General features: G+C 41.2%; 1 protein-coding gene across 1 annotated transcript; it reads left to right on the forward strand.

The window, feature by feature from the left end:
• The first annotated feature begins 9,362 nt into the window (after nt 1–9,362).
• LOC141049044 (uncharacterized) lies at nt 9,363–18,900 on the forward strand. Its single transcript, XM_073545158.1, has 2 exons — nt 9,363–10,266; nt 15,504–18,900. Exon 2 carries the CDS (start codon nt 15,510–15,512, stop codon nt 17,199–17,201), a length of 1,692 nt encoding a protein of 563 aa, XP_073401259.1. The 5' UTR covers nt 9,363–10,266; nt 15,504–15,509; the 3' UTR covers nt 17,202–18,900.
• Nucleotides 18,901–23,350: the final 4,450 nt, after the last annotated feature.

The following is a 23,350-nucleotide window of genomic DNA, read 5'->3' on the forward strand; positions in this document are numbered from 1 at the left end:
TTTATTGGAAATAAAAAAAAAAAACAATAAAAGTACACATATTAGGTATCGCCACGTCCATAGCGACCCGCCCTATAAAACTGTCCCATTAGTTAACCCCTTTAGCGAACCCCTTAAAAAATAAAAATAAAAAACGAAGCAAAAAATAATGATTTATTATCAAACTGCCAAACAAAAAGTGTAATAACGCGCGATCAAAAAGACGCATATAAATATCCGTGGTACCGCTGAAAACGTCATCTTGTCCCGCAAAAAAAGAGCCACCACAAAGCATCATCAGCAAAAAAATAAAAAAGTTATAGCTCGCAGAATAAAGCGATGCAAAAATAATTATTTTTTATATAAAATAGTTTTCATTGCATAAAACCGACAAAACATAAAAAAACAACCTAAATGAGGTATCGCTGTAACCGTACTGATCTGAAGAATAAAACCGCTTTATCAATGTTACCGCACGCGGAATGGTGTAAACGCACCCCCCCAAAAGAAATTCATGAAATGCTGGTTTTTGTTTATTCTGCGTCCCAAAAATCGGTATAAAAAGCGATCAAAAAATGTCACGTGCCCGAAAATGGTACCAATAAAAACGTCAACTCGTCCCGCAAAAAATAAGACCTCACATGACTTGGTGGGTCAAAATACGGAAAAATTATAGCTCTCAATATGTGGTGATGCAAAAACTATTTTTACAATAAAAGGCGTCTTTTAGCGTGCGACAGCTGCCAAATATAAAAACCGCCATAAATAGTAAATCAAACCCCCCGTTATCACCCCCTTAGGGAATAATAATAAAATAAAAAAATGTATTTATTTCCATTTTTCCATTAGGGTTAGGGTTAGGGCTAGGGTTAGGGTTAGGGCTTGGGTTAGGGTTAGGGTTAGGGCTAGGGTTAGGGTTAGGGTTAGGGCTAGAGTTAGGGCTAGGGTTAGGGTTAGGGCTGAGATTAGGGTTAGGGGTGTGTTGGGGTTCGGATTGGAGTTAGAATTGGGGGTTTCCACTGTTTGGGCACATCAGGGGCTCTCCAAATGCAACATGGCGTCTGATCTCAATTCCAGCCAATTCTGAGTTGAAAAAGTCAAATGGTGCTCCTTCCCTTCCAAGCTCTGCCATGCGCCCAAACAGTGTTTTACCCCCACATGTAGGGTATCAGCCTACTCAGGACAAATTGCAAAACAATTTTTGCGGTCCAATTTCTCCTGTTACCCTTAGGAAAATAAAAAATTGGGGGCAAAAATATCATTTTTGTGGAAAAAAATGATTTTTTTTATTTTCACGTCCGAGCGTTATAAACTTCTGTGAAGCACTTGGGGGTTCATAGTGCTCATGACACATCTAGATAAGTTCCGTGGGGGGTCTAGTGTCCAAAATGGGGTCACTTGTGGGGAGTTTCAATAGTTTAGGTACATCAGGGGCTCTCCAAACGCACATGACACCCGCAGACCATTCCATCAAAGTCTGCATTCCAAAACGTCACTGCTTCCCTTCCGAGCCCCGACATGTATCCATACAGTAGTTTTCTCCCACATATAGGGTGTCAGCGTACTCATGACAAATTGGACAACAACTTTTGGTGTCCAATTTCTCCTGTTACCCTTGGGAAAATGAAAAAATTAGGGACTAATTGATCATGTTTGTGGAAAAAACACGATTTTTTTATTTTCATGCCCGGGCATTATAAACTTCTGTGAAGCCCTTGGGGGTTCAAAGTGCTCACCACACATCTAGATAAGTTCCTTAGAGGGTCTTGTTTCCAAAATGGGGTCATTTGTGGGGGGTTTCCACTGTTTAGGTACATTAGGGGCTCTCCAAAGGCAACATGACACCCGCAGAACATTCCCTCAAAGTCTGCATTTCAAAACGTGACTACTTCCCTTTCGAGCCCCGACGTGTGTCCATACAGTAGTTTTCTCCCACATATGGGGCGTCAGCGTACTCAAGACAAATTGGACAACAACTTTTGGGGTTCGATTTCTCCTGTTACCCTTGGGAAAATAAAAAAATTGGGGACTAATTGATCATGTTTGTGGAAAAAATACGCTTTTTTTACTTTCATGCCCTGGCATTATAAACTTCTGTGAAGCCCTTGGGGGTTCAAAGTGCTCACCTCACATCTAGATAAGTTCCTTAGGGGGTCTAGTTTTCAAAATGGGGTCACTTGTGGGGCGTTTCCACTGTTTAGGTACATTAGGGGCTCTCCAAAGGCAACATGACACCCGCAGACCATTCCATGAAAGTCTGCATTCCAAAACGTCACTACTTCCCTTCCGAGCCCCGACGTGTGCCCATACAGTAGTTTTCTCCCACATATGGTGTATCAGCATACTCAGGACAAATTGACAACAACTTTTGGGGTCCAATTTCTCCTGGTACCCTTGGGAAAATAAAAAAATGGTGACTAAAAGATCATGTTTGTGGAAAAAATACGAATTTTTTATTTTCACGCCCGGGGGTTATAAACTTCTGTGAAGCACTGGGGGGTTCAAAGTGCTCACCACACATCTAGATAAGTTCCTTGGGGGGTCTAGTTTTCAAAATGGGGTCATTTGTGGGGGGTTTCCACTGTTTAGGTACATTAGGGGCTCTCCAAAGGCAACATGACAACCGCAGACCATTCCATCAAAGTCTGCATTCCAAAACGTCACTACTTCACTTCCGATCCCCGACGTGTGCCTATACAGTAGTTTTCTCCCACATATGGGGTATCAGCATACTCAGGACAAATTGGACAACAACTTTTGGGGTCCAATTTCTCCTGGTACCCTTGGGAAAATAAAAAATGGTGACTAAAATATCATGTTTGTGGAAAAAATACGAATCTTTTATTTTCACACCCAGGCGTTATAAACTTCTGTGAAGCATTGGGGGGTTCAAAGTGCTCACCACACATCTAGATAAGTTCCTTGGGGGGTCTAGTTTACAAAATGGTGTCATTTGTGGGGGGTTTCTACTGGTTAGGTACATCAGGGGTTTTCCAATCGCGACATGGTGTCCGATCTCAATTCCAGCCAAAAACGTCAAATGGCGCTGCTTCCCTTCCGAGCTCTGCCATGCGCCCAAATAGTGGTTTACCCCCACATGTGGGGTATCAGCGTACTCAGGACAAATTGCACAATAACTTTTAGGGTCCTGGTACCCTTGGAAAAATAAGAATTGAGGGTGAAAAGATCATTTTTGTGGAAAAAATATGATTTTTTAATTGTACGGCTTTATGTTATAAGCTTCTGTGAAGCCCTTGGGGGTTCAAAGTTCTCACCACACATCTAGATAAGTTCCTTAGGGGGTCTAGTTTCCAAAATGGTGTCATTTGTGGGGGGTTTCCACTGTTTTGGTACATCAGTGGTTTTCCAATCACGACATGGTGTCCGATCTCAATTCCAGCCAAAAACGTCAAACGGCGCTGCTTCCCTTCCGAGCTCTGCCATGCGCCCAAATAGTGGTTTACCCCCACATGTGGGGTATCAGCGTACTCAGGACAAATTGCACAATAACTTTTAGGGTCCTGGTACCCTTGGAAAAATAAGAATTGAGGGTGAAAAGATCATTTTTGTGGAAAAAATATGATTTTTTAATTGTACGGCTTTATGTTATAAACTTCTGTGAAGCCCTTGGGGGTTCAAAGTTCTCACCACATATCTAGATAAGTTCCTTGGGGGGTTTAGTTTCCAAAATGGGGTCACTTGTAGGGGGTTTCCACTGTTTAGGTACATCAGGGACTCTCCAAACGTGACATGGCGTCCGATCTGAATTCCAGCCAATTTTGCATTGAAAAAGTCAAATGGTGCGCCTTCCATTCTGAGCTCTGCCATGCGCCGAAACAGTCGTTCCCCCCCACATATCAGGTATCAGTGTACTCAGGACAAATTGCACAATAACTTTTGCAGTCCAATTTCTCCTGTTACCCTTGGTAAAATAAAAAAAATTGAACCTAAAGTATTTTTTTTGTGAAAAAAAGTTAAATGTTCATTTTTTTTTAAATATTCAAAAAAATTCCTGTGACGCACCTAAAGGGTTAATAAACTTCTTGAATGTGGTTTTGAGCACCTTAAGGGCTGCAGTTTTTAGAATGGTGTCACTTTTGGGTATTTTCTATCATATAGACCCCTCAAAGTGGCTTCAAATGTGATGTGGTCCTAAAAATAAAATGGTGTTGTAAAAATGAGAAATCGCTGGTCAACTTTTAACCCTTATAACTTCCTAGCAAAAAGAAATTTTGGTTCCAAAATTGTGCTGATGTAAAGTAAACATGTGGGAAATGTTAGTTATCAAGTTTTTTTGTGTGCGTATCTCTGTGATTTAAGGGCATAAAAATTCAAAGTTGGAAAATTGCGAAATTTTCAAAATTTTCGCCAAATTTCCATTTTTCTCACAAATAAACGCAAGTTATTTGAATGAAATTTTACCACTAACATGAAGTACAATATATCCCGAGAAAACAATGTCAGAATCACCGGGATCCATGGAAGCATTCCAGAGTTATGACCTTATAAAGGTACAGTGGTCAGAATTGTAAAAATTGGCCCGGTCATGAACGTGCAAACCACCCTTGGGGGTGAAGGGGTTAAAGGTTATGGTTTAATTTATTTTGCCTACTCTGCTTTTAATATGTTTACAATTGTAGTGTGCCAACCTCCGCTGAGAGGTAGGGATAAAGGCTAGGAAATATCTTACAGGGTTGACCTAGAGTGCATCTTTGCATATGGTGTTTGTCTTTTTATTATTGTTGTTAGTCTCTTTTTTAATTATCTTCAATAAAAGTTAGATTTTATTATATTATATATATTTTTCTGGGGTTCCTTCCATGTTAGCAGTCTCTATTCTGAACCTACTACCTTTCAGTTAGATTCTTACAGATAAACTATTGACCTTGTTTTCAAAAGAACATATTACATTTGAACTTAAAATGTTTTAAATGAGTTATCTGGTTTAAAATGTTTTCCAAACATTTAAAAATGAAATAAAAAAGATATGTTAAAAAGTTGTAGAATCAAATAAATCCTACTCACTAGAGATGATCAAATCAATTCCATGCAGATTTGAATTAGAATTTTATGAAAATTGCAGATCCCATCAAGTTCAAACAATTTGTGATTCGATTCTTGTGAAAAAAAATGTCCTCTCAAAAAATAGCAACAATCACAGATGGCTGACATGACCTTAACTGTGTAAGCTTCACCATGCCTTGCAGCTATCACATCACATGGTACAGCACAGCCATTTAGAAGGAACTATCATAGTCCAAATAAAAGCCTAGGCATTGAATGCATCGGCCATTTTAGGGTGATTTTAGAATAGTAAGAGTACATCAGAGCTCACAAATCAGTTATAAAAATAAGAGAAAGCCCTAAAACATTAGTCAATTCCTCCATACAGTAATATGTTGTATAAATGTAGCAGTTAAGATGTGTAGTAGTCTGAAAGTAATACAGAGATCTAAATGATAGTGGAAAAGAGATAGGAGAGGTTCTTGCAGCTCTACCAGACTCAGTGTAGTTTATCAGTGGAGTGCTACTGACATCTGTCATGCTTCATTTGAAGTACAATTAAACATTTTTTCTTTATTCTCTAAGGGATTGTCCAATGCCTATAATGCCTTTTATTTTTATTTATCTGCAATTCCATACTATTTTTCCTATCTTGCCATTCCCTATATGTGTCTTTTTTTCTTTACTTCCTAAAATGTTTCATTTGAAGGAAGGCTCAAATGGAACATCACAGAAGCATGGCTCTACAGTCACTTTTACTTCTATCACACCCCTGTAACAGATTGTCATCAGACGGCAGCATTGCAGTCACTTTCCACAGCTTCTGTGTAATGACAAGGCCAAGCGGTCCCTGCTATCCAGCCCCACATGGTGTCTGCAACCGAATGAATTATTACACACAATGGTCTCGGGGATAACAGTTGCTTTTACTTCAGTAGGAATGGGAACTATAACTTGGAACAAATATAGAACAGTCTCTCGTGGGTAGTCCATGGCAAATACAGTTCACACTTATGCTGAGATGTGATTGGGGTCTGGAGCTTTAAGAGCACAGGACAGCATCTCTTGGTAGTTTACAGAAGGAGGTAGGCACAGCAATTAGAGGTTACAGACCTGTACTCCAGGGTTAGTTCCACAGTGAGTCATGGCATGTGCACAAGTACTTATAGGCGAATGAAGAAATTTGCGGTGACTCCGCACAGAAACACTTTAGAATGAGGTCTGTACAGGTTAGAGAGGAAACTCAGACTCTTAGGACTACAGGAGACCTTGTAGTGAAAGCTCTTTCTGAAGGCATGGCCAAGACTAAAGAGAATTCTTAACTTGTCTGGACAAGTCTGGAAAACAGCTCTTCCTACTGACCATGTGACTAGGAGCTGGCCAAAAGGACACCGAATTCACATTTCAGATCCTTACAAAACACAATAATTATAAGTCATTGTACACTTTCGCCATTAGATGGTGCCAAAACACAGCGAACGAGAAATACTACTGAGGAACACCTTGAAATAATATCCAAGAAGTATTGTTTCTCCTTGCGGAGAATGACATGCTAAGCATGCCGAGATGAGGAGACTTAAAGCCGTAATGCTTCTCTGGGAAATATGCTAATTGTCTCTTCAAAGAGGAAGAGGACTAGAACTCTAGTGCCACCTATTGGAAGTAGCAATCCTAAAAGTCAATGTCGACCCTTTAACAAGCCTTATTACATGACTTAGGATAAAAGTCAAAACCAGAATCTCAATTTGCAGACACTGTGTTTCGGGGTACTGCCCCTCGTCAGTGCAAAGTGTGAGATCTGGCTTGAGAAGCGTCACAGCCAAACCAATTTGCACTGACGAGGGGCAGTACCCCAAACACAGTGTCTGCAAATTGAGATTCTGGTTTTGACTTTTATCCTAAGTCATGTAATAAGGCTTGTTAAAGGCCGACATTGACTTTTAGGATTGCTACTTCCAATAGGTGGCACTAGAGTTCTAGTCCTCTTCCTCTCTGAAGAGACAATTTGCACCTTGAAATAAAACACACATGAAAAATGCATTGAATCTAAAATGCACTAATGTCCTGTTTCAGGTAGGTGATAGACATGTAAGTGCAGTTTCAGTCCCTGTCTTCTGCATCTTCAGTAGCCACCACCACATTTCTGGACCCACTACCTGCATTTTCATTGGCCACCACCTCACTTCTGTACCTGCTGCCATCATATTTGGTCACAACCACCACAATCTCTGCCTCTGACACCATTGTCTCTTTCACTGAATGAAAAATCATCACAGGGGGCTGATAGAAGTAGGGCGAGAGACAGCAGCAATGGCAACAATGCCCCACAGCTTTTGTCACAGCCCTCAAACAAATTGTCATCAGGGAGCAATAAAAAAGCAGGATGAGTGACATTAGTGACACCCACGGGTGACATTTTGTTTTAGAGAGTTGACAGTAACTGTGGGACAACACTACTGTCACTCACCCTGCTAATATCATTACTTCCTGATTTCTTTTTTAGGGGAAGAAGTGGTAATGCTTGAAGTAAGGACTGTGGTAGGGTGAATAAAGATGTAGAGGTGCGCACAGAAGAAGTGTGGCCATGGCCATTGAAGCTGGGGTCTGTCCTCCATCACTACCCTGAAACAGGGTTTGGGAGTGACAACCTATGGTAAGTGACTGCAGCACTTCCCCCTAATGACGTTCTGATTCAAGACGTGTTATAGAATCTGAGCTGGTGTGACTGCAGGGCCCTCATGTAGTGTAATGTTTGAGACTTTCTTCAACAAACATCACAGGAAGTGAAGAATAAAAGTAAAGAAATAGGAATTAGCAGGAGAATGGTAGGGAATTTTACAGCAAAGCAAATAAAAATGGTTAGGAATTAAAGATCCGTACATGGGGAGTGATATGTGTCACAAAGATTGTTATCCTGTGTGATGTGAAAGCCATAAGTGTTTTTTCCAGCATGATATGTGCTGAGAACAATCCAGTTGCTATATGGGCATGGCTTTTATGGTGGGTAGGTCAGAGATGGGCGGGATGCCTACCTGCTATATCTCCACCTCTAAGGGTGTGGTTGGAGGGAGTTAAATGTCCAGCCAGTTTTTATTTTCTCTGTCTGTGTTGTGTGGAGGGAAGGAAGTCTCTATACTGAAGCTCCTGTGAGCGCTACCATATATGTTGTCCCAGAAGTGCTGGGCAGGACTGTGTATGAACTGTTTACTTTATTTTGAGCCAGAAAGGCTGTTTTTCTGTTACCATTTGGGTTTTTGGTTTATGATGCAATAAACCACCCAGAGACTTTAACCCCATGAGTGCCTGTGTTTACCTCGAAGAGCAGCTAGGAGAGCTGACCTTCCACAAGTGGTGTTTTGGATGTGGGAAAATGTTCCAGGAGCACAGGTAGCAGCGGCAGACATATTGTATGTCCTGGGTTAAAGCAGCTACGGAGATGGAACAGCGGTCGGACCTAGCTGGTGATGAGGATGAACCGGTGACCAGTGAGGCCAAATTTCTTGAGCTGGTGGTTTCTGGGGAAAATTTCAGGACTGCTCAAATGAGGGATCTTACCCTAACAGTGGCCTTTGAAAATGTGTCTGTGATTGATGGGGTTGCTCAAGAGTCGGGGGCTGACACCAGGTACCTACACTTTGCAGTCAGTAGTGAATTGTTGTATCGAGTGATTACTCTGAGGGGAGGTGAAATAGTGGAGCAGCTGTTGGTTCCAGGACCATACCGGTGGAGGGTTCTACACATGGCCCATTCACATGTTTTGGTGGGACATGTTGGGGTGGAGAAAACACAGGAGAGAATATTGCAGAGGTTCTATTGGACGGGATGTTACCGGGAGATCCTGAATTATTGCAGGTCCTGCCCCACCTGCCACATAACGGCTCCTTCTTCTCACTTCCGAAGTCCTCTGATCCCAGTAACAGTAATAAATATCCCATTCAAGTGAATTGCCATGATAGGTCCTTGAGTAATGCTGCTCGAGGGCACCAATATATTCTAGTGGTCATGGACTATGCGACCTGGTACTGGAAAGCAGTTCCGCTAAGGTAAAAGTATTACCCTGGAACTTGTCCATATTTTTGCTATAACAGGCCTGCCAAAGGAGATTTTGACAGACCAGGGAATCCCCTTCATGAGTACAGTAATGAAAGAACTGTGCAGATTGCCCAGCTTCGAACCTCAGTGTACTATCTACAGACCGACGACGTAGTAGAACACTTCAATAAAACCTTTAAAGCCATGCTCAAAAAAGGTCATTGAGAAGGACAGTCGAGACTGGGATTACCTGCTTCCATTTTTGCTCTTCTCCATCAGGGAAACAGGGAAGTTCCCCAGGCCTCTACTGGCTTCTGTTACACCATCCCTGCGTACTCACTGTAAAATATCAGTATTTCTATAATAAAAAATATATGGATTAATTCTCTCATACAGAATCTAGCTAACAGGCTTTGCTTACTTTAGAGAAGTGACTGAGTTATTCTGAGTTCCTTGGCTCACACAGCTGTCTCTCTTGTCAAATGTATAGGTCAAAATAGTCAAAGCTGTCAAAATGTGACTATTTAGAGATAATGAATGGTTCTGAAGATCTCAGACTTTAGGCTTAAATATCTCAGACTAAGGTAATGCATAAATAACTGTATGCATATTGTTAAAATAACTACGGTTCACTTAATATGGAAGAACTTATGAACATAGTGGCAAGCCACCATATGTGGTTGTAGTTTATAGGTCAGAATAGTATATAAAGCCGGTCTAACTCTTGTTCAGGAGATCTCATATCCCTTGAGACTCTCGAACACCCGGACCACAGCTGCTCAAGACTATATGTAAGAACAATGCTCGTTTTCTCTTCAAATAATTACTGCATGTCATGAACTTACTTTTCTTCATTTTTGTAATCACTTTTTGAAATGAATAATTAAAAACAAGATTTATTTTATCCTCAATTCAACATTGCCTTTACTTTTGATTCTCAACCGTGCAAGAAGATATATATATATATATTTTTCTACATTTTGGCGAGCCGTAGCCAGCCTGATCTTTTGTGCTAATTTTGGTTGGCATTCCTTCCTCGATTGTGCAAGGGGGGAGCACGAACTCTGCTAAAAACCACCTGTTGTACAAGCTTCCTCAGGAATTCCACTATTTCACGGCACAAAGATCACACTGAACCTGAAGACGACGGGTGAGGATCGTAAAGAGCTGCATGCGTCTCATCCAGACGGAGATCTGAGGATTGCATAAGGACACAGAGGACCATCCATTGACGGGAAAGACTCTCAATAGGTGAGAAAAAATATAATGGATTTTATACATGATTATGCTAAGAAAAGTAACATAGATTTCAAGTTTGTTCATAATCATACGGATGCCCAATTATGGTCTAGTTTGTATAATCAATGTGAGGCAGAAAATGTTAAAATTGACAAAAGGTTTTTCTCAGTAAGAAAATTACAAAGGAAACTTCAGAATGTTATGCAGTTAGTCCATGTGTATAATAGCTTAGTCTTTGAGAAAACTGAACCTAACACCTATAAAACATGCATTGTCATACAAGACATTAATCACACTGACACACCAGGTGACACACAAGAGTCTGACGGGGATTACTTTGATTGTCCAAATTGTTTGATTTTGTCAGAGCATATAGAACAATTGGAAGATCAAATAGATACCAGGACAGAGTTATTGTCTAAATTACGACAAGATATAAAAAGGGTTTCTGCTAACACAAGATCAACAGGTAAACAGGAGGAGAGTGCTGCTGCCTCATCATTTGTACCAAATATGCAAGATCCAGATGCTTCAGTAGAGGAATTAGAGGCAGTAGAATTACAACGGAAAAAATTACATGACAGAGCAGCACGCATTAATCTGAAAATACACGATCAGCTAATGAAAATTGTAAAAGACATTCCAAATTACAATGATAAGATGGATGCCTTTTATAATGCGGACACTTTTGAATCAAACACAGACAAATACAATCTGAATGATGAGCAAAAGAATAAAATATTCAAAGTTTGGTTACCTTCACATATGGGAAAAAGATTACAGACCACACCCAGATTAAATGATGAGAATGAAATGGCACATAGTACAAAAGAAGACAGACTTAGACAATTAGTATTGTTTACAACTGGAGAAGACATGCCTACAGTTGATATTTTAGGGAGTTTACAAACAAATATTTCTGAAGACCCATTCTCTTTTTTGGTAAAGTTTGAACAGGCCTATAGGATGGTAATGGATCTCAGGCCTCACGAAGAGCCAGCATCCATGATCAAATTTTTTGTAAAGAAGTTCAAGTACTTAGATCCTGCCTCAGTGCAATTGGCTAACACTCAGCCATCATTGCAAGAAGCAACAGTTTTTATTGACAGAATAAGGAGATCCATGAAACAAAATCAGGTCAAGGCTAAAATAGCGGTAGTTCATGAGAAGGAAGACAGTCAACTGAAACCTAGAGCCACAGTATTCTCCAAGAGCAGGGATTACATTGAGCATAGAGGTAAAAATACTACACAAAGGAACAATATCCATTGTTATTTTTGTGGTATACCTGGACACTTGAAGTGGCAGTGCAGGAAATTTTTGAGAGCAGAATCAGAGATGGGTACACAAGGAACAGGTAAGCTTGGAAGGGAAAACGGACTCATGCCAAAATCATACACCACACCTTCCGCACCTGCATTACAATTATCTGCACCTGCTCATACTGCCAACAGACAAACACAGTCACCATATGCACCATTAATCAGACAGATCAGAGAAATGACAGTGAAGGAAACAGAGTCAAGGGATAGAATTCCAAGGTCTTTTAAAAAGGACACTGGTCTTCTCCCATCTCCTTCATCTTTCTGACAATCACAGACTATTCCTGTACCACATCCATTGGAATTTGTGACTCGAGTTACATTGGATGACTGTGGAAGACCATTTATCAAAGTAAGTTTAGCAGGCCAGAATGTTGTATTTCTCATTGACACAGGAGCTCAGTTAAGTGTTACAAACCTTGATTTGAAGCTAAACCCAGATTCACCAGTTTGTACAATTGTCGGTTTCAGTGGAAAAGGTGGAACTAAAGCAACCTTAGTTCCCAATGTGATTTTGGAAATACCTAGTTCTTTCAAAACAGAAATTGACATCTGGTATTGTCGTGATTCTGAAAATATACTTGGCACAGATTTTATACAGAAATTCGGATGGGTAGTTGACCTAGGAAATCAAGTGATCTGGAAAGATTCCAATGGTTGTAAACCGGTAGTCATTGATCCTAATGATTATAGCCATGTTGGAAGTATTTGGTTGAATGATGTGGTGTCATCTGACCATTTGTGGCCTGACACTAATGATGACAAGGTATTGACAGAAATTGTACAGCTTTTTCCTTCTCTTTGGGCTCAGTTCAGGAATCAGGTTGGAACAATGAAAGACGTTATCGTGAATGTGGAGGGGCGTGATCCCCCGCCACAGCGTCAGTATAAATTGCCTCCAGAATCAATTGACTCTATGTCAAAGATCATACAGGAGTTGTTAGATCAAGGTGTTATCCGAAAGGCTAATTCTGTAAGTAACAATCCTTTGTGGTGTGTTTTGAAATCTGATGGTTCTTATCGAATGATATTGGATTTACGGATGTTCAATAAGCATACACCCAATGTCGCACCAATTGTGGCAGATACTCATGACATGATGGCAAGGTTAAATGCAAAGGCCAAATACTTTTCTGTACTGGACATTAGCAATGGTTTTTTCAGTATACCTCTTGAAAAGAGTTGTCAGTATAAGTTTGCATTTACTTTCTTGGACGAGCAATATCTGTTTTGCAGGTTACCTCAAGGAGCACATTTGTCACCTAGTGTTTTTCATCAGGCATTGGCAAAGGTATTATCCAGATTTTCGAGGCCTGATTGCATTCTGCAATATGTGGATGATATTTTATTGTCTACAGAGGATAAAGAGACACATGTTTCTCTTCTGACAGAATTGTTTGAGTTGCTGCATGATGCAGGGTTGAAATTGAACACCAAAAAGGTCAAATTAATGCAGACTGAGGTCAGATTTTTAGGGGTGCTGTTGAGTCCAGGAAAAAGGCAGCCACTGCAGGAAAGAATTGAGGCAATTGCTTCCCTACCAATTCCGACATCACACAAGGCATTGAGACATTTTTTAGGTCTTATGAATTATTCAAGGGATTTCATTGAGAATTTTGCAGATAAGGCCAGATCTTTATATGATCTTTTGAAAGGTGAAAACAGTGATTACTTTGGTCCTTGGGGTGATGAACAGCAAACCTCATTTGAACAATTGAAAATGAATTTACAAAATGCACCTGCTTTGTCCACAGTAGATCCTTCGGCTCCATTTGCTTTGCAAGTGCATACATCAGGAACATCTGTTTCTGCTGTATTGCTGCAATTACAGGGAGAAGAGTGGAGAATTTTGGGCTATTTTTCAAAACTTCTCTCACCTGTTGAAAAAGGTTTTGAGACCTGTGCAAGACACTTGGTAGGTGTGTACTTTGCAGTCAAAGCAACCGAACATATTGTCGGGTTCAACAAAATCATTTTGCAAACTCCTCACTCTACACTAAAACTTCTCTTTGAGAATAATATCCCAGGTGTGTCACATCAGAGATTTGCTCATTGGTTATTGTCATTGTCTCCCAAACAAATTGAGGTAGATTACAAGGCCAAATATGTTCTTCCTCAGCTGATGCAATATGAAGGACAAACTCATGATTGTTTACAGTCTTTTCAGGATCCAAGTCCATCACTTTTCAGACGGAAAGCAGAGGTAACAGACGAACCAATTTTTGTAGATGGTTCCAGATTCTATTCAGATGGGCACTATTATTCAGGATATGCCATTTTTTATCCCAAAAGAGGACAGGTTGTGAAGCACAAATTACCGAGTCATTTTTCAGCTCAAAGAGCAGAGCTAGAAGCAGTAAAAATGGTACTACAGCTGAATGAAGCAGATGATCAGTGTCCCATTACAATCTACAGCGATAGCTCTTATGTTGTAAGATCACTGACAGATTACTTGTCAGTTTGGGAAAAAAGAGGTTATGTAGATTCATCTAATAAGACTCTTGTACACAGTGACACACTGAAGACAATTTTCAGGATAGCATCAAAAAACCCTAATGGTTTTGCTATTGTCAAGGTTCCGGCCCATAAAAAATCTGATGATGAATTATCTGTTGGAAATGCAACCGCAGATATGCTAGCCAAAGAGGCAGCCCTGACAGGAGAAGAGGTGTTTGAACCTGAACCTCTCGAGGTTTCAGCAGTTCAAAGAACAGACACGCATATCCCTTCTTTTGCGGAAGAACAAGAAAAAGACTCATCTCTTGTTGCTTCCCGGGTTGATCCAAAACCTCCCTTTGTTTGTGAAAACGGGGTTTTGTGTCATGACTTAAACGGGGAGTTGCGTCCTGTTGTCCCAAGACATCTACAGGTTGAGTTCACAAAATACAATCATGAAAGTTTGGGTCATTTGGGCCAACAAAAATTGTTAGGCATTCTCAGAGAGAAATTTTACTGGGAAAAGATGGAAGAGACAGTGCAAAGTGTTGTTCAATCATGTCTCATTTGTGCCCAAATTAATCCAAGACCAAAAGGACAGAAACCGCCACTACTCCGAATCGCACCTGCAGATGGTCCATGGTCTACGTTACAAATCGACTACATTGGACCGTTACCATCAGGTAAAAATGGTCTCAGGTATGCATTGGTTGTGGTAGATGTTTTTTCTAAGTGGGTTGAAATTTTACCTGTCAGGAAAGATGATGCTTTGTCTACAGCTAGAGCATTAGTTAATCATGTCTTTTGTACTTGGGGGATCCCAAGAATGATCACCTCTGATCGAGGAAGTCACTTTACAGGAAAAATCATGCAAGCCGTTTGTGCTATTCTAGGGGTACGACAACAGTTTCATGTACCCTACCATCCACAGTCTGCTGGTATTGTGGAAAGGATGAATAGAACAATAAAATCCAGAATTGCCAAGATGTTATTGGACAAAGGCAATACTTGGGTTGATGCAGTACCTTTTGTACTGTTGAGTGTAAGAGGAACAACCTCTGCCACAACTCAGTTTACTCCTTTTGAACTGATGACAGGAAGAAAAATGCCATTGATTTTTCCTCATGAACCATTTTTGTCTACACCACAAAAAGATGCTGTTGCAAGGTCCAAATGGTTGCAATTGTTACAGGAAAATTTGAAAACGATTCTTCCACATGCTGCATCAAGAATGCAAAGAATGGAGCCACCATATGTATCCAAATTCAAGAAAGGGGCTCTAGTGATGATTAAAACTTTCAGGAAGAATGGACCTTGGGAAAGTAATTGGGAAGGTCCCTTTGAAATTATCGAAACCATGGGACAAGTGATGATACTTGTGCAACGAGCATCTAAGGTGGTTAAAAATACCCGCAGACAACAAAAATTGTGGGTACATGTTGATCAATGCAAACTGTATATTGCAAAATAATGATACTGCATTTCTTTTAGGAAGAAATGGATTCCAATAAGAACTGGAATACGAAACTCCACGTCCTTGATGGAAGGGATTCAACACCAATCCTTCAGGAGAAAAAGAAATTTCCCAGGAAAAGCTACTATCTGATGGGAATCACATTTCTGCTGTTTTGTACTGTTTCAACTGTGATCTACGCTGAAGATATTTCACACCATGGAACAAATACTAGTGAAGTGAAGGAACTTTTCAAAGGAACTTTACATCCAAGGAAACCAAGAGGAACGAATCTACAAAGCTTAATAGATGAGGAAATACCGGACGATTCAGTAGATATTACTGGAAACATTTGCATGGGTTTTGGTGCAAAATGCTGTATTGAGCTACACTTCATACATGACACTGACATAATATTACACGCAGCCACAGGACCTAAGACGAAGTTCACACAGTTACAAGGAGATTATATACACAATAATAAGACAGGCACATGGGAATGTAGTCCTACAGATGTGTTATTCTGGAATATAGAGATAAGAGGTGAAGAGAAAGCTGTGTGGTCAGGCGACATTACAAATGATATGATCGCAAAAGGGAAAGTTGAAACATCCAAAACAGATGCTTGGTTAAGGACACAACTATTTGGGAAAGTTTTAGATCCTGCATTTCTTTCTATTACAGAAGGAGACGAGGATTGGGTAAAAACATGGAATTTTCAGATAACCAGAGAACCAGTACAAGTACAGGTATCTGTAGTTTTTACAGTTTCAAATACTATAGCTCCAGAAGTAAGGGTTACACCACAAGCAGTATATAGTCAAGAAAATATGTCTCCTTTATTACTAAAATGCAGCACGAGGTTAGAGCTACCTTCAGAATCTTTGTTAATATGGACCAAAGATAAATCATTTTTGGGAAGTTTTTCAAATGGTCCAACAAATGTTATACACAGAGGTCAATCCGGTAACGTGAGATGGTTAAATAAGGATTTTATTTTTTCTGTAGATAATCCATCTCCTAAGGATTCTGGACTTTACCAATGTTGCATTTTAACGAAATATAACTACAAACAATGTAGAGATGTAAAGGTAAATATATGGTCAGCAGTAGATAATGTATGCACACAGACAAGATTTCAACCATCTACTCCTTTTCAGATCAATCAGTTCCAAACTAAACCTCTGTTACGAGATGGAGTGTTTCTGACCATGGTATGGACCTTTAACATGTCTAACTGGAAAATCTCTTCTAGATATCCCCAGTGTCAACCACATCTCACTAACATGGAGATGGGAATAGAACAATGGTTTGGGAAAAGAACTTCAACACAGGTTAGAAGTAAGAGGGGAGTGTTTGAAGGTATTTTGGGGGGATTAGGAACAGTAGGAAGTTTAATTAACACTATGGACATTCATACACTTAAATCAGATCTGGAAAATATTGGGTATATTGGAGGAAAAGGGGTAAAGATTCAGAAAAGCTTGAATCAAGTCCTTGAAAAGATGGTTTTGAACACTGCTACTGTATTGGGATCTTCTGTATCACATCTTCAGGATGCTACTTTAGCTTTAATGGAAAGTGAACAGGAATCTCAAGTGGCCAAAACATGTCTAGAAATTCAGATTGAATATTCCACCAATCTGAAAATGATTGCACAAGCCTTACAAAGTGGAATTACCCCTTTAGGGCTAATAAGAAATTTGCCCATAGAATATACTGTAACTTTGCGTTAAACCATACAGATTTGTGGGTAAATAAGTGGTTAGGATGTGAACAGAACATTTGTGTAGGAACATCACTGATTCCAGTGTCAGGAAGAGAAGAAACCCTGGTTCCTATAGGTGTTCTGGGAATTCCTGTCAGTCCTACACAATTGTTACATTATCAATTACAGTACACAGATTTTGCATTTGATGGTATCAACACTGAACAATTAGACATTTCGTCATGCTTAAATTTTGTTTCCAAGGTAATGTGTCTACCTGGACAGGATAAAGTCATTTATCATTCATGTTTCCATAATCATACTTCTTGTCATGCCAGAGTTGAGAATGTCCACACGATACATGACTTGGTGACACCAGTAAGTGCTAACAAAACTTGTTTCCAAGTCATGTCAGGAAAAGAAGCAGTTTCTGCATTCTTCTCATCTTGTGTACATGTCGAAAATCTGACAATGGGTTTATATTGTATTGAGGGAAATGTTAAAACTCTCACAAAGAAGGAAGGAAGTATTAATATTACGTCAATAAGCTCAAGACGTCTGAAAATCCTTCCGATCCAGTTCAATTTGTCACAAGTCAATAAATTCCCTTGGGATTTGTGGACAAATGAAATAAAGAAAGACAAGGGTTTATTAAATCTGCTGACAAAACAATTAAAAGAAGCTGAAATTGTATTTAGACATGAACAAGGTAATCTAAATGATATTGAACATGAATGGACGAGTATGTCAGGCTCATCTTGGTGGAGAAATTTAGGAAAATCTGTAACTAGTTGGTCACAGTCTTCAGCGAAAATGGCAGCAGGGAATGTATTGTCTAATCCGATTGTTATTCTATTTATCATAGTTTTGCTGTGTATAATATATCAAATAATTATTATGTGTAAAATTAGGAGTATTTATAAGAATATAAAGATAGAAATGAAAAAGGAAGATGATATTTTAAGAGAGATGTTAAAACGAAAAAATATAACTCTTTGATCTAATTTTTGTTTTTACAATAGGTTTGAAAATTCAGATGACATTCAGGGCAGATGTTGATACAAGGTTTTCAGAATAAAGAATGAATGTGATACGAATGGTGAGAGAATGAGTTAGGATTGATTATGATATGTCTCAAATCATAATCAGGGGGGACTGTAAAATATCAGTATTTCTATAATAAAAAATATATGGATTAATTCTCTCATACAGAATCTAGCTAACAGGCTTTGCTTACTTTAGAGAAGTGACTGAGTTATTCTGAGTTCCTTGGCTCACACAGCTGTCTCTCTTGTCAAATGTATAGGTCAAAATAGTCAAAGCTGTCAAAATGTGACTATTTAGAGATAATGAATGGTTCTGAAGATCTCAGACTTTAGGCTTAAATATCTCAGACTAAGGTAATGCATAAATAACTGTATGCATATTGTTAAAATAACTACGGTTCACTTAATATGGAAGAACTTATGAACATAGTGGCAAGCCACCATATGTGGTTGTAGTTTATAGGTCAGAATAGTATATAAAGCCGGTCTAACTCTTGTTCAGGAGATCTCATATCCCTTGAGACTCTCGAACACCCGGACCACAGCTGCTCAAGACTATATGTAAGAACAATGCTCGTTTTCTCTTCAAATAATTACTGCATGTCATGAACTTACTTTTCTTCATTTTTGTAATCACTTTTTGAAATGAATAATTAAAAACAAGATTTATTTTATCCTCAATTCAACATTGCCTTTACTTTTGATTCTCAACCGTGCAAGAAGATATATATATATATTTTTCTACACTCACCCGGCCATCGCTCCCACGCCGCAGCCCCCCGCCGCCCGACATCCACGGAGGTCGCCTCTGGCAGGTGCGCAGTCGGCGGCGTCCCTGCATGCAATGCGCATGCGCCATAGGCCGCGGCCGCGCCTCCCTCCTGCTTCTTGTGCTCTGGCTATGCCCTGACCTGGAAGCACCTCCCTGACCAATGGCAGACCAGACAGGAGCATATCAGGCCGCTTCCCCCTGTGGGAGGTGCCTGATTGTTGTGTTTCCAAGCACACTGGCCTCGCTGCATCGTGTGCTCTCAGCTCCTGCAGTTCCGTTCTTGCCTGCTCTCCGCAGCAGCCTCTCAGTCCTGTCTACGGTGTTCCTGCCATCCTACTCCAGTCCTGTCTCCAGTGTTCCTGTTCCATCCTGCTCCAGTCCTGCCGTCCTACTCCAGTCCTGCCTCCAGTGTTCCTGTTCCATCCTACTCCAGTCTTGCCGTCCTACTCCAGTCCTGCCTCCAGTGTTCCTGTTCCATTCTACTCCAGTCCTGCCTCCAGTGGTCCTGTTCCATCCTGCTCCAGTCCTGCCGTCCTACTCCAGTCCTGCCTCCAGTGTTCCTGTTCCATCCTACTCCAGTCCTGCCGTCCTACTCCAGTCCTGCCTCCAGTGTTCCTGTTCCGTCATCTATACTTCTGTCCCACAGTCCTACTCTGGTCCATCCTGAGCCGCCCCTCTCGGTACCGGCTACCGTGGTACTCGAACCCCTGGGCCTGCTCCTAACGGTCCCTGTATAGGGGTCGGTTCCACCTGGCAGCTCGCCCGGGGCCCCTCGGTGCCACGGTCCAGAGTGTCCACTCCTGGAGTTTCCGGCTCCAGACTACCCACGCTAACAGCTTCTTGCCACTCCGAAGCATCACGCCACTCCGAAGCATCATAGAGTATGTCGCCCAGCTGCAGGAGACAATGGTGAAAAGGATGCTTATGGTGAAGGAGCATCTCCAGGCACAGGAGGCACAGGCAAGGGTGTATAACCGATCAGCGAGGCTGATGCAGTTTCAGCCAGGGGACCACATGCTAGTGCTTATCCCCACGGTGGAGAGCAAGTTCCTAGCCAAGTGGAAAGGCCCATACAAGGTGGTGGAAAATCTGGGCGACGTTAATTACAAGGTACCCCAGCGTGGCGAAAGAAGTGAACTTGCTAAAACCCTGGCGAGACCAAGAATTGCCGGATACCCTTTGCCTGTGAGCGAGTCCCAAATTCACCGTGGACAATGTCACCATTACAGAGACTCTGAAGCCGGCCCAGAGGTAGCAGTGTTGGGAGCTGTTGCAGCATAACCGGGACCTATTTTCAGAGTTACAGGGGCATACGTAGGTGGTCGAGCATGATGTGTTGACAGTAAACGCATGTGAGGGTGAACCTCAAACCCTATAGAATTCTGGAAGCACGGAGAGAGGTCATATCCAATGAGGTGAAAAGGATGTTAAGCCTCGGGGTGACAGAGGACTCGAAAAGTGGATGGTCAAGTTCCATCGTCCTGGTGCCAAAGCCTGATGGTGAGTGGCAGTTTTGCAGCGACTACAGCAAGCTGAATGAAGTCTCTACTTTTGATGCGCACCCGATACATCATGTGGACGAACTCATTGAGAGACTTGGACAAGCCGAGGTACATTACAACCCTGGACCTGATGAAGGGCTCTTGGCAAATCCCCATGTCCCAGAGTGCCAAGGAGAAGACAGCCTTCTCAACGCCTGATGGGTGTTTTCAATACACCAGGATGCGCTTCAGTCTGCAGGGGGGCCCAGCCACCTTCCACAGGGTGGTGGATCAGATGCTGGCTCTGCATGAGAAGTATGCCCGCAGCATGCCTCGAAGACATTGTCATCTTTAGCACTGGCTGGGCTAGTCATCTGCCAATGGAGCAGTTGGTTCTGGATGCTTTAAGAAGTGAGGATTTTGCCATAAATACGAAAAATTGTGCCATAGAGAAGGAAGAGGCCAAGTACCTAGGCTAAGTCATCATAAGGGGTGAAATTAATCCACATGTAAATAAGATCAAGGCGATTCAGAAGTAGCTGTAACCACTTTCCAAGAAGCAAGTGAGGGCATTTCTTGAAATTGTGGGCTATTACCAGCGGTTCATCCCAAGTTTTGCTATAATCGCGGAACCATTGACCGATCTTCTTAAAGGTACCAAGTCAACCATATTTAAATGGACTGCTCACACAGAGATTGCATTCCTGGAGCTGAAGCAGGCTCTGTGTAATTATCTGGATCTGGTCGCACCAGACGTCAGCAAAGAGTTCGTAGTCCAGACGAATGCCTCAGAAGTTGGGTTGGGAGCCATGCTGTCTCAGGAGATAAATGGGGAAGAGCATCACATCCTATATCTGAGCTTGAAGCTCTCCTCATGAGAGAACAATTACCCAATTGTGGAGAAAGAATGTCTAGCCATAAAATGGGCAGTGGATAATACATTTAGATATTTTCTACTAGGCCGGAGGTTCAAACTCTTGTCCACTCATGCCCCTCTGAGATGGTTAAGGGAGAAACAGGTTAAGAATGCCCAGGTGACTAGATGGTTCTTAGGCCTCCAGAATTTCAGGTTTCACATAGAACTGAGGCACGGGAAGCTACATGGGAATGCAGATGCCCTTTCCCAAATTCCCTGTTTGGTGTCTGAAGGTGCCAAAGCCCCTGGCTTTTAGCAGAAGGGGGGAATATGTGTCAGGGTCACTGGTGCCATACATGAGTAGAGATATGTGTCACAAAGGTTTCTATCCTTTGTGCTGTGAAAGCTATAAGTGTTTTCTCCAGCACAATATGTGCTGCGAGCAATCCAGTTGCTATAAGGGCATGGCTTTTATGGTGGGTTGATCAGAGATGGGCGGGATACCTACCCACCATGTCTCCACCTCCAGGGTGTGGCTGGAGGGAGTTGGATGTCCAGACAGTTTTTATTTTCTCTGTCTGTGTTGTGTGGAGGGAAGGAAGTCTCCATACTGAAGCTCCTGTGAGAGCTACCATATGTGTTGTCCCAGAAGTGCTGGGCAGGACTGTGTATAAACTGTTTATTTTCTTTTGAGCCAGAAAGACTGTTTTTCTGTTACCATTTTGGGTTTTTGGTTTATGATGCAATAAACCACCCAGAGACTTTAACCTCACATGTGGCTGTGTCTACCTCGAGGAGCAGCTAAGTAAGCCGACCTTCCACAATAGCTATTTATAGATGGCATTATTGGTATCGGACATCAGTTTTTAAAGGAAACTATTGCATGTTAGTTTTTTCAGACCTGTTTTATTAGTCCAATTTGACAACTATACATGTCACACTTGTACTGAGACCTGCTGCTACATTTTGTTTGATGTATGCATACATACCTACCTGCAGCGGACCCTCCAAGAAAAGCATATGAAAGGACACATTTTACTATTATGAAACCTGCCCTGAGAAACGTGGCCTGTGCATTTAGGATTGCTTCAAAGCATACCACACATCCATGAATTGATAAAATTTGTTGTTACTCTTTTAACACAACACTCTATTATAATCTGATGTACTCCGCACAACTTACACATACCACCACATTATTAATTCATGCACTAGTAAAAAGCATTATTATCATTACTGCAATTATGCCTCTAGATAATTCCTTGAGTGTGTATTTTCCAAAATGGGGTAATTTGTGGAGGATTTCGACTGTTTAGGCACATCAGGGGCTCCCCAAACATGACATGGCACCTGCATACCATTGCATCAAAGTCTGCGCTCCAAAATGTCACTCCTTCCTTCGGAGTTTGGCAGTGTGCCAATACAGTACTTTCCCACCCCAAATGTGGTTTTGGCATACTCAGGAGGAATTGCACAACAAATTTTGGGGTTCATTTGTCCTGCTTCCCTTGTAAAAATGAAAAAATCTGGGCTAAAGCGAAATTTTTGGGGAATTGTTTTTCATTTCTTTTTTTTTTTTTCATTTTCAAGGTTCAACATTATAAACTTCTATAAAGCACCTGTGGGCTAATCGTTCTCATAACACATCTAGATAAATTCCTTCAGGGATATAGTTTCCATAATGGGTTCACTTGAGGGGGTTTCCACTGTTTAAGCACATCTGGGGCTCTCCAAACAAGATATGGAGCACGCGCACCATTCCATCAAAGTCTGCTCTCTAAAATGTCACTTCTTCCTTTTGGAGCTTGGCAGTGTATACAAAGCGACAGCAAAACGCACGTCGGGGCAGAGGGACACCAAGGGGACTCCACGCCAGCCTCATGGTATGATCTGTTTTTGGATCGCCTGTTATATTTATTGAGCCATAGCTTTCTCATGGTTTTGTGTGTGACAGTTCACATGCGATGGCAAGCACATTATCTTATATGACAGCAAGCCGGTACAGGTGAATTTGATACACAT

This window comes from Dendrobates tinctorius, unplaced genomic scaffold (genome assembly GCF_039654945.1).
Source record: "Dendrobates tinctorius isolate UK_male_01 unplaced genomic scaffold, ASM3965494v1 ptg000140l, whole genome shotgun sequence".
Classification (NCBI taxonomy): domain Eukaryota; kingdom Metazoa; phylum Chordata; class Amphibia; order Anura; family Dendrobatidae; genus Dendrobates; species Dendrobates tinctorius.